The sequence below is a fragment of the Odontomachus brunneus genome, unplaced genomic scaffold, assembly GCF_010583005.1.
Source record: "Odontomachus brunneus isolate Ranch 3 - 2012 unplaced genomic scaffold, Obru_v1 Obru_scaffold_006, whole genome shotgun sequence".
NCBI classification, from domain to species: Eukaryota; Metazoa; Arthropoda; class Insecta; order Hymenoptera; family Formicidae; genus Odontomachus; species Odontomachus brunneus.
The window spans coordinates 610,735-622,727 of NW_022639456.1; the positions used below are offsets into that span (position 1 = coordinate 610,735).

Sequence of the window (11,993 nt, forward strand, 5' to 3'; positions counted from 1 at the left end):
GTCGTCTCGGATCGACAAGGACGACGACAAGCAACAGTCGACTACGTTGAATAATTTCGCGTCGACCGCTGCGAGATTCTTCACTTCGGATACGCGAAAGTTACATTGCGGATAAGTCGTTGGCACGCGCTATCTGCTCGTCGATGACGCGCCCTCCGCGCGCGAGGAACGACGAGTTCCGGGCAGAGCCGGCTTTCCAGCCGTGTTAAATGGCCGGAAAGAAACGAGGTGTCGACCCCGGGCTGGATTAAAGGCTAAGCGCTGGAATATGGACCGTGTCGTGCTGGGCTGTACCGAACTGGCTGTACACGCGCGAAACTGCTGGTACGCGTCGGTGATGTAAGCACCGGGTTAGGCCAGTGATACGTGAACGCGAAGGGGTTGCTGCGTGTCCGACGCTGTATTTAATCGCGCGCGCTTTTAATCCTACCGTCCGGTCGCTCGACGTTGTTTTCCGACAACAATCTTCTCAACGATGGACACTCAACGCTGAGTGTTATTTCCGACTTTGGATATTAAAATGACTCTCTGATGTTATCGCCGATGATCTCTCATCAGCATTCATTTGATAGCTCTGACTAAAAAAGCAGACAATTCCCTTTGTCCCGCTAAAAATTTAAAAATCGTTAATTGATCCGTTTACAAAGTGAGTTTGAGTTTTTCAAAATATTTTTATATTTTTGTGCAGTACGCGATCTGACGGGCTCTCTCACGCGAGACTTTCGATAAGCCGGCATTCTCGGACACGTGTGCGCAATGAGAGAATTACACGGATCACTCACGTACTGATCCCGACACGCGGAGTGCATCAAAGGGTTAAAGAACGTCAGGGCGGACCTCGCGGGCTAACGCGAGCGATGTCGGATAAACGTAAAGGGAAACGCGCGGGGCGAGAGGCCGGCAGGAGAGTTCGAGAATCGATCAAGCGAGCGGACAGACGCCGGCAGAGAGAGAGACTGGCGAGGAAGGAAAAGCGCGTAAAACCGGGCAAAGAGGAGCGGAGGCAACGCAGAAAGGAAAATATTGGAAACTCCATTAGCGGCTGTGCAACCAGCCGTACGCCGGAATACATAAGCAGCTCCTACAGAGAACGGGAGGAAGGAGGGCGAAGAGCGACGCAGCAGCGAGGGAGAAAAGGAACGCGACTATGGGGGTTATTACGCGATTCATTTGTAACATCTCCTCTTCTTTCCTCTTCCCCCAGCCAGCATCCACCACCGTGATGTCTCTTCCTCTCGAGTCATCTTTCATCGGTTTGCGCTCCCCAAATTCCGCACGGACGCGAATCCGCCGAATCCTCTTATCAAACGCCTCCTCCACGAGATCTACCGTCGCACCTCCTCGGAAATTCTTTTATTGCATCCGCTGTGGTAATTTGCGCGCAACTGCGCTCGTAGATTCCTGGATCTACGAGTGAGATTCAGGCATATATGCTTCCTTAAAACGATTTAATTGTATTCTCGACCGAGAGAAAATTTTGACTCGTTGTATGCGAGTTGTCGCGACAGTGAAGGTGCGTTTCGCATCTCGAGCTTCGTCGTCGGCGAAGTGTATTTTTCGGGGTCGTTACGGCAGTCGGAGGCGGACACGCTAATTCGCTTTTTCTTAATTCGACGCGCCACGCGGAACAACGGTCGCCAGCCACTAAACGCCGTGAAATCGCTCGACGATAACGCGGATCTCGCGGCACGGAACTCGCGCGATTACTTCCGGCCTCTTGAGCCGCGATGTACTTTTGCAAGTTTCGCCTCGAGACTTCCACTCCCTCCTCCTCCTCCACCAACTTCCTCCACCTTATTCTTCTCCTCCTCTTCCCTTCCGACCTCGTACCCGTCGTTTCCCTTCTTCCTCCTCTTCCTCTTCTCTACCGCTACGCGAGATGCGGTTAAACTCCGTTTACGCGACGCGCCGCAGTTCCTCTCTTTCCCCGATTTCCACGAGGCTTTTACCTGCGAATCCCGGAACAACGCGGCTGATAGTTTCTCTTAGTTCGCGCACTGCTTTGCGACAGTTCGGACGCGGCGAGCTCACCAATTAGAGAGCAACCAGCGCCGGAGGTCGAAAGGATGTGTGCGTGTGCCTGGAGAAATTTCGCAGTCGCCCCTTCTTTTCTAATTGGAAAATTTATCTTGCACTGAAAATCGCAATGAAAACGATAATTATCTGTTCAACGATAGATATTTCATTCAAAGCCTCTACTATATCCCACATTACTTTACCATGGACAAATCTTTCAGTTGTGTTAATTTCTACTCCCAATTGTTGCCAAGATTAAAGATACGAGCTGTCTGAAAAACTGTTACTTACTTCGATGAGCTTTTTTCGATGAATTTTTCGCCAATCTTGGGATAGTTTTTAAATAGACACGCTTCTAAGCTTCGAGAGATGATTCAACTGTTAAATATAGATGGAAAAAGGAGAAAGAGGTGCGCGCTACCTCCGATTGCGACGAGAAATGTGTGTTCTACGTGAACAAGTTCGTACAGAGAAATTCGCTTTTCTTTTGTCGACGACGTAAGGACGGAAGTACCACGATAGAGAGTGATTAAACGAGCGAAGGGTTGAACTTCGAGGCGCGCTAATGCGCCGGGCAAACTCCGCGGCGCCTGTGCACAGTTGGTTAAACCGGCAAACATTGACTTCACGCGTTTCCTGTCGGGTCGACGGTGTCGAGGATGTCTTCTCGTCGCCGGCGGTATCGACTGTTCGCGTGCCCGATGCTGAGCGCGCGTTAATCAATCCTCTCCGCGCAGTTTTCAGACGGAGGTCTTCTATCGTGAAATTAGGAGATCTACAAGTGACTGATGAGAGCTGCCGCGCAAGTTTCTGTTGCGCTCGCGCACTTCTAATTAATGATTTAATTAAAGTCATAGCAGAAACTGATCAAGTTACAGAATGCAGACAGAAATATATGTAGATAACAGCAGGATCCGCGTCGGCTGCTATTTGAAGACAAGCGCCCCGATGAACTCAATTTCCACCTCGGCCTTTTTTATTTCGCGATCTATTTCGTCGTTGACAAGAGTGACGAGAGTCGGTGGTCGTGGTAGCGATTGTCGTTGCTAATCGACGTGACCGCGAGCGATCTCGCGCCGATGCCACAAGTCGCGCGTATACACACGGCGAGCGACCGGAATGTAAATCAAAAGCGGTTTCGTAACTCCTCCCCGGTGGCTGAATGCGGCGCGCGCTGGAAGGCCTTAATTCGTTTACGACTTGCAAAACGAGCCTTCTGGGAGCGCGCAACTGGTAGCCAAACAGTTTGCGCGCCGCCACGCACCCCCGTGCTACGTCCCCAAGGGTGCAACAGCGGTGTGCCCAATCCCGCGACATGCGTCGGTCCCGCTCGCACAGACGACGACGGTAGCGGGGAATCTAAAGATCCCAAGTTCCCGCACGCGAGACATCATTAAGAGCTTGTCTAGAGACAAGTGTTCGAGGTAGCCTCTGACCATTTGACGAATCAATCATTATTCAATTAATTTGGAAAATTGAATTGGTGTGAGAAACGACATATTGTCAGAGCCAAATGGCTTGACGTTCATCGCTAAATTCGTCATCGCGGATCGCGAGAAGAGAGAAAACAGCTGACTGCGTTCGAATTTATTCACGGATACGTCGTTAAGCGCGTAATTGATTATCCAAATAGGACGCGCACGTCGTGTGCAGATGGGTGTCGTTCATGTCTTCGCGAGAGAGTGACGCGTCATGGATCAAAAAGACGCTTCGTTCATTGTAAGTCGACGCGAACGCGACGTTGCGTAATCGCCTTTTACGAGGGATTCGCGAAGAAATGTCTCGCGGTCATTTCGTCATCTGCAAATCAGATGTGGGATTTAACAATTTAGAGTGTGACAACGTATGCATCGCCGCGATGTTCTCACATGTTCTCGATGTTGACAATTCGATTTCGAAGCGTGGCGCGCTTGCGGCGTGCAGCAACGATCTTCCTCTGTTTGCTCGGCGGTGAACGATATAAAATTGCAGTGGAAACAAGGCCGCACGCTCTCGCGCTACGTTGTTTCGAGTTCCCCGGAGGGATCTGATTGCAAACGAATGCGGCGGGGTTACGGTCTCCCTTCATAGACGATTAATCCAGTTTACTCGCAGACGTTACCACGGCATGGGGTTCTTGTAAGCCGAGAATCCGCACAAACGTCCCTACCGCGCTTAAATATATTCAATTACGAGACTCGAATGTGTGTGTGTGTGTGTGTGTGTGTGTGTGTGTGTGTGTGTGTGTGTGTGGTGTACCCTCCCTCGACTCTCTCTTTGTCTCTCTTCGAAATAAATATCTACTGCTCTATATACTCTGCTTTACTCTGTTCTACTCCTCTTCTCAGTTCCCTCTCAGCCTCGTGGCCGCTTTTAGCCGTCGAAGTCTCGACTTTCCGCCTCTCTGTTTTGGTCCCTCTTAAGAACACAGATTTACGCGCCGGTGATCCCTCCCGATAATTCTTCGGCACTTGGCGAGTTCGTCTCGCGCTGAAGTATACGTTGTCTTATTATTAGAGGAAACGATCTTTCGTAAACGAGAAAGACACGCCATTCGCATCGTTCCACAAAACGTGTGTTAAGACCCGGAGAGTTATACAAGAGATACCTGACCACACGTAACTATTTTTAACAAATGCGAAGACCAAGTATCGCTGTAGCAATCCAAAGATCGAGAACGAAAGTGTCACGACTTCGCAGTATCTCTTAGCATTTTTTTTCGCAGAGACTAACATGCCGCGAGGGTTAGTTGGTAGAACGGAAGAATAGAGAGGAAGGTATACAGCCAGAACGATCAGAGAGAAAGAGATCGTTCTCTCGAAATAGAAGAGGAGGAAAGAAATGGAAAGAGAAGGAGAAAGAGAGATAGAGAAAGAAATGGAAAGAGAGTGAGATTGAGAGAGAAAAGGGTCACGATATAGGGGAGAGGGTGCGCAGAGCGAGAGAGGAGAGGAGAGGAGAGTTAAGCCTGCAGGCTGCAGACAGAGGCATCAGAGCAGCGGCGAGTGGCGGCGGCAGCAGCAGCAGCAGCAGCGCGGCGCAAAGCGAAAGCAGGAGGGAGACAGGCATCTCGCCCTTCTTTTGTCCCTGGGCTTCGGCCCGATATTGAAATGGAGTCGTTTGAGTGTGAATAATTTGCTTTGCCCGGGCCACCCCTCCACCGTCGTCATGCCGTCCCTCTCCTTTGCCGGCCCGGCGCGACTACCACCGATCGGCCCCCGTTGTACCCTCAACCTCCTGCTCGCGACCCCCTCGTCAACCCCTCTGCAGCACCGTCGCGCGTTATTTCGCATCGTGCCCGCGATAAAGGGAGAAAGAGCGGCGCGTTTCGCGATTTCCGCGGTTAGTCTCGCGAATCGCGAACTCCTCGTCGGCGTTTCGCACATTGGGAGTCGCGAGGAAAGGGTTCCTCCTAGGGTGTCGCGCATCGCATCAGCGTCTACTTACAACTGCGCGGAGTAACATTGCGCTGGGACCATGTAAGAATATATTCTGTTATTAGTAGAGTAGCGCAAGGTCGCGCGGCATATAAAGAAACATAAGCAGTAAGAAAATTGACCGATCACAGTTTGGTTGTTGCTAAGGAGAATAATCGACTGTGGTTGGTCCATTTTTTTTGCTTAAGCTTTATCGTTTCCCTGTGTGTCCGCGGCCTGAATCTTCGAAACACTCGAAAGACTGACTAATTCCGATCAGGAGTCTTTTCTCGTGCGAGCTGCACCGCTGGCATCAATCGTAGGAGGCTCATTTCGTGCATATACTCATAGCTCTGGCGCTCGACGAGGTGAGTTGAGGTGAGTTAAGCCGATGATATCGATCATTATAAATTCCAATCTATCGTCACGATCAATCGGGCGACCCATCGCATTGAGTTGATGCACGCGGGGGAGGTTCCGTTGGCAGTTTTCTCGGATGCTGGTCAGATCGGGCACGCCGGTGAATTCGATTAAGGTGCGAATCATCGTCACGCGCCGCCTTTTGCTCGCGACTCCAGCTGGCGAAGAAATCCGTGCGTGGAATGAGCGACACGCGACGACACGCATGCCACGCACGAACGCACGTCGCTCGCTGACGAGGCACGGCCGGAGTTAAAATTACATCGACGTAATCGTCGCGCACAACACGGCCTTGCTCCGACCCGTGAAATATGACAACTACCCGGTGGATCCCGATGGTCACGGGCGATGAGGCACGCCGTCGATGATGGATGGTACGTGTCGAGGATGTTTTTCTTGGACGTTGCCGAAAAATGGGAGCGCTTTTGCACACCGGTCGAGGTGTTCAACAGTCAGTGCTGGGCATGAATCGATCAAAATTGTCTTTGACTGAAATAATCGGCAAAGCAATAATAGAGATCAATCAGTCGTCGCATGCATATAATTACAAATCATTTAATCGATTGATGGAAATAATTATTAACCTTTACAAGCCTTTAAAAGGCTCGGGCGCTTTTTTCGGCGATTTTTATATTTAAATTTAAATTAAAGCTTTCTGTCAAAGGGTAGACTATGGTAAAAAGCGTGAGACCTCTACCACGCCACTATATAATGGCTTTCCAGATTATAAGAGTTAATCGGTAATTAATTGTATAATTAAATGTATAATTAATCACATCAAAGTTTGATTAATAATTGATTTCATCAATCGATGAAATTATTTGCAATTTTATATATGACGGCTGATTAATTGAAAGTTTTTCATTTGATTTCTTTACTCTGAAAATTCGACTAGAGCCACTGTCGAGACACACGCCGCACTTTCATGTAATTTAATCATGCAATAGAGTTATGTAAGGCAGATCCTTATGAACACGGCATGAAAATACTATCCAAAAAGTCTTGGCGCGTTTCACCATAACACGGTAAAAGTGGCCGGTCCTCAGGTGTGGCGAATGCGCGTTCGTCTCTTTGAATTAAATCGTCGACAGCACAGAAGCGCAAACTCCTTTCGCTTTGCGCGCCGCCGAAATGAACGGCAAACACAGACACAATGCGCGAAAAAGCGCGAAAGGCGGAGTTCGGTGCCGAGGAAGACGAAGGAATCCGCCGGGCACCGCCACCCGAGGCATTGACGAGCGTTGCTTTTGTTGAAAAGGCGCTCGCTTGGCCGACAAAGACGAAGGTGAACGCGCGACCGGATGATGATGAGCCAACAATGATCGGGGATTCATCAGTCTCTTAGGAGGCCAATGTCATCCGCCGACCGCGTCGAACGCCGCCACCCCGCTCGCGGATCCTCCTTAGACATGCAGAACGCATACGAGACACCGTGTATATAATCCAGCGACAGTGGACATCGGAAATCAGTCAACTCGTACAACACAACCGGCTAACCGTTCCTGCCACGATGAAGGTACTCGTCGATTCATTATTCATCTTTTGTAAGACAATAACTTTTGCTGCTCGAGATGAGAGCAAGAAGGAACAGAAAATATATACTGTTCGATTTTTCGCGAATAATATAGGTTTGACTTTAGTTGAGTTTCATTGGATGATTAATTGACTCGATTTCTTCCCGAAAACAGGTACTCGTCAGCATCGCCCTTTTGGCGGCCGCGGTTCTCGCCGAACCGCCGAGGTACCGTCCGCAATATCAGCAACAGAGACAATATTACTTTGCTCGCCAGCAAGAGGAAGCTGCTCCTTATCCCGCTTCCGGTTGGAGACCGACGGGGCCGGCTTTTAATTTGCCGGAAAGACAATTCGCCGCTGCTCAGCAGCCTCAGCAACAATATGTGCCGCCCCAACAGCAATATGGCGCATCAAGCGCAGCTCAACAACCTCAGCAGCAATATGGAGCATCAAGCGCAGCTCAACAACCTCAGCAGCAATATGGAGCATCGAGCGCAGCTCAACAACCTCAGCAGCAATATGGAGCATCAAGCGCAGCTCAACAACCTCAGCAGCAATATGGAGCATCAAGCGCAGCTCAACAACCTCAGCAGCAATATGGAGTATCAAGCGCAGCTCAGCAACCTCAGCAGCAATACGGAGCTCCAACCAACCCTCAGCGAGAATATGGAATACCAGAAGAATCCACGACGACCGAGAACCCTAACAACGATGACGAAGAGGTATCAACTGTAAAAAGCATCTCTCCATCGGAGGTGAGCAAAGCATGAATTCTACTCAGAATATCGAATAATTTCAATGAAAACGTTTCGCACAAAAAAGGTACAAAACGACAATTAAGTTTTAGAAAAGTTGACTACGTTACTATCGAGGCATATATCCAATAGACGTGAATTTTTTTATGAGAATTTTCTGACTAGAAATTGATCCCGTGGTCCTGATCAATCCAATCGATCTTTACAAGGTGATGTTATTGGGACCTAATTATTAAAAAAGTTTCTAATTATTAATAAGGTCCTAATTGCTACATGACTTATTAGGACCTAATAAAATTATCCTAAACAGATAACTGTTTAGGATCAACTTGATCAAGAATATGGGCTAAATTTTTACTCTATCCATTACCTTACGGGGAACGTTCTAATTTCTAAAATGAATTTTCGAATATTATACGCTGACGATCGCATGAGTATCAGAGCGACCAGCTGTCATTTCGTCGACCGAGGCGCAATTCTCGTCGCAAAAGAAACGCCGAAAATCGCGAGCCTCCAGTGGAGGTTCCAAGCCCCGATGTTAAACGCGCGCTCGCTCTTGTTCCCCGGCTTTACGTGATGTGTTACGCAAACGTAGATTTATCATCTCGTTCCGCCGAGAGAACGCGCACTGGAGCACCGCGAGTTGGCATGTGAGCCGATGGGCGCGGAGGCCGCGTCGCGGAATTTAAATCGCACGCGGGCGGAGGCTTCTCTCTCTTCCCGTCTTCGGGCGCTTCGGCTCTCCTCCTCGTCTGCCGTCTGCCGACTTGTCCTAACAACATTAGTATTCGAGGCGTCGTTTACTTTCGATCGCGGCGTCGAGCACGTGCGCGCGTCCGTACCAAATTCGAAGCCGGCGTGACACAACCCGTAACGCATTCAACCGTGATTCGAGCGCTCGAGGTCGGCCACCACGAGCCTCCACCGTCTTCTGTTTGGCGCGGTATCGGGAAAAGAGCAGACGAGAACAGAGGAATCCGCCGCCGTAGAGAGAGGTTTGGAATCCTCGCGGAATGGCTTGCTTTACATACGTACTGCCGAGCACAGTTTGCGTGCTGACAAACTCGTTTAGCGAATGTACCTCTCTCCTTTTGCGAAATTCTATCTCTACTTCTGAAGTATCTACCGATACTTGGGTGTAATTGTAGTAAACTACACCAGAAAACCTAGTTAGAACTTAATCACGGCAAAGTGATTCCTATGTACATATGTCTCTTAACAGAAACACATCTATACCGTGATATCGCGGATGGTAGCGAAATATTCGCCTGACTTCTTGCTTTATCAACTTCAATGAATTCAGCGTTGATCAGAGCTATATTCTAGCTATTGCTTATTTTCTTCTAAATTTCGGATTGTACCAACAGATACTCGAGCTCAGCAATTTATAAGACCAAACCCGGCATTTAGATAAATGACCACGAGTAAAAACAAAGAAATGATCGTCTGTCCGTAGTCCGAGGCCGTGAACACGGCGAACGAGTTCGAGAACGAGGACCAGGACGACAAGCAGCAACCGCAGCAGACCGGGGAGTACTATGTGGCCCTTCCCGACGGTCGTCTTCAGCGTGTCCGATACGTCAGCCGTCAGGATGTCGAGGCCATGAAATACTTCGCCAAGATCCGCGCTGAGAACGTGGAACCTCTTCGCGGACCGATCTACGCGTACGCGCCGCTGCAGAAGCTGCAAATCGTACCGACCGGCTTGCAAGTGTCCGTCGCGCCGATCGCCGCGGTCGCACCTGCGGACCAGACCAACAACAAGCCGCAGAAACTTGAGATCGAGCCGGTGGCAGCGCAGGTGCAGTACCAGTACGACAACCCCTCGAGCGTGGTGCCGTTGGCCAACCCTTTGAGCACCACCTACACGACCTACACGGCAAACTACCAAGTACCTGCAGCAGTGGACGACTCCAGATTTCTTCTCACCTTCCCATAAATCGCTCGGAGATTCCACGCGAAATCTCGACCTCGCAAGTACACAGAAAAAAGGTTCCACTGCCGTAACTAATCATGGTTTACCACAAATGTATCTGCTGCTGTAAGTGAAATTTTCGCTAATGTTTCATGTTTCAGCTCTATACTTTTAAGTGTTATAACGAGACTTAGCAGATTCTTGTTGCTCAGTTAAGTCTTTTCTCCCGTGTATATTGCGTTGTACGTGTAATTGTTGCATAATTTGTTGATAAATATGCTGACGGTTAAGCTAAGCTGACGATGACAATAAAATCGAAGGTAATGAAACTGTTTGTGTTTACTTGATTTATCTCAATAACCGCGGCGTCGCTCATTGATCATTGTTGACCAAGTCACACTCTGATCATTGTTCATTTTCTTTTTTATACAAATTTAAGATTTCCAACAAACTATTAAGGGGATTGCAGTGATATCGTAATGAGATCGATGGTCGGATAATTGATAATTCCGCGGGAACGTCTGCGCGTGCGTGCGTGCACACAGGGGTTGTTTCATACCGTGCATCTTTCTACCGTCTCGCGGCGGAATTGCAATGGGTTTCTTCGGCACGTGATCGCGAACATAGACGTGGACGTATCGGCGAAAGAGAGAGGGAAAGAGAGAGAGAGAGAGGAGAAGAGCACGAAAGAGAGAGGGTGAGAGAGAACGAGAGAAACCCGCCGGCATGTAGACGTGCCTAACCGCAAAATTCCAGAAATTTAATATCTCGCTCCGCGCAACCGGCGGGGTTGGGCGTTTCATAAGTTCACTCCGACACAGCCAATCCCCCGTCAGAATTCTCCCAAAATTCTACGACCACGTTCCAACCCACGTTCAAACACTTCCTCCTCTCACCCCGGTACTCCGTTACACCGCGCCTCCCTATTCTTCTCTCGCCTTGTCCTGCGACAACCGACGTGCGTCTTGGATGTTCTTTGCCGATGGTCTATAGCGCACTTTGAGGGAATACGAAAATCCCGGCGAAACGTTCGCAGGAGAGTTCCTTGGATCGCGCCGCGATCGGCCCTGCGCCAGCGGGAGACCCGATTTTGCAATTCTGCGCGATTCGCACAAATTCTGCCTTGTGACAAGCACCGCGCTATTTGTGTGTTCCAGGAGAAACCTCGATATTAACTCAGACTGAGTTTGGATTCAAAGCCTGACTTTTCTTGTTAAATTTACACGCTCTTTAATATGAGGGAACAACATATCTCCCTTGTTAATTATGAAGGCGCACCGAGAATAAAAGAATGATATAATTCATTTATTCTATAGCGTAGAACATTCCTTGCCTCAAAATGCTCGAGACATCTCGTCCTATTCATTACTCGCTGAACTCAAAACATATTATCTCAAAACACTGAGAAAAACAAATAGTTGATCTAACCAGAATTATAGTTATTTTTTAGCAGCTATACTTTTTGGTTGTAACATGAAAATGGCAGTAGTAATATGCATATAAAGAATTTATTATCACTAACATTATAATAAAGAATTTGATAAAAGAATGCTCCCTTCTTGATCACAATTTATAGTAATTATTTTTTTATGATTATAGTTACTAGCACCAGAAATTTTTCTCTCAGTGAACGTACAATGAAGATGTCAAAATACTCAATCGCGTAAAAGTTAGCGCCTGTAAAACGGTGAAAATTACCACCTCGAGTCGGCCGTTCAAAACTCGAAGGTATCCTATATCGAGCATAATTACGCGAGCCGGCTTAGCGGTAACTTTTAATTAAGGTTTATCGGCAGCAAACCTCTCTTAAGAATTTAGTCGTGCCTAAGTCTAACGGAGAACAAAGGGATACCCTCCGGCGGCCCGGAGGTAAATAGTCCGAAGAAGCACGAACACATCCTCTCGAGGCCGAGAGGAAGAGAGAGAGAGAGAGAGAGAGAGAGAGAGAGAGAGAGAGAGAGAGAGAGAGAGAGAGAG

At 48.6% G+C, this 11,993-nt stretch overlaps 2 protein-coding genes across 11 annotated transcripts in view; one reads left to right on the forward strand and one right to left on the reverse strand.

The window, feature by feature from the left end:
• Nucleotides 1-11,993, reverse strand: part of LOC116853791 (paired box protein Pax-6-like) — a 121,660-nt gene that overhangs the window by 11,077 nt on the left and 98,590 nt on the right. The window lies entirely within an intron of this gene.
• LOC116853793 (putative uncharacterized protein DDB_G0271606) lies at nt 7,197-10,345 on the forward strand. Its single transcript, XM_032835016.1, has 3 exons — nt 7,197-7,347; nt 7,520-8,101; nt 9,558-10,345. The coding sequence occupies exons 1-3, from the start codon at nt 7,342-7,344 to the stop codon at nt 10,038-10,040; spliced, it is 1,071 nt and encodes a 356-aa protein (XP_032690907.1). The 5' UTR covers nt 7,197-7,341; the 3' UTR covers nt 10,041-10,345.

Bases quoted from the DNA above. Each gene is read 5' to 3' on its own strand.
- LOC116853793 (XM_032835016.1), top strand. The intron at 8,102-9,557 runs GTGAGCAAAGCA...GTCTGTCCGTAG, and splicing joins AAAGCATCTCTCCATCGGAG to TCCGAGGCCGTGAACACGGC.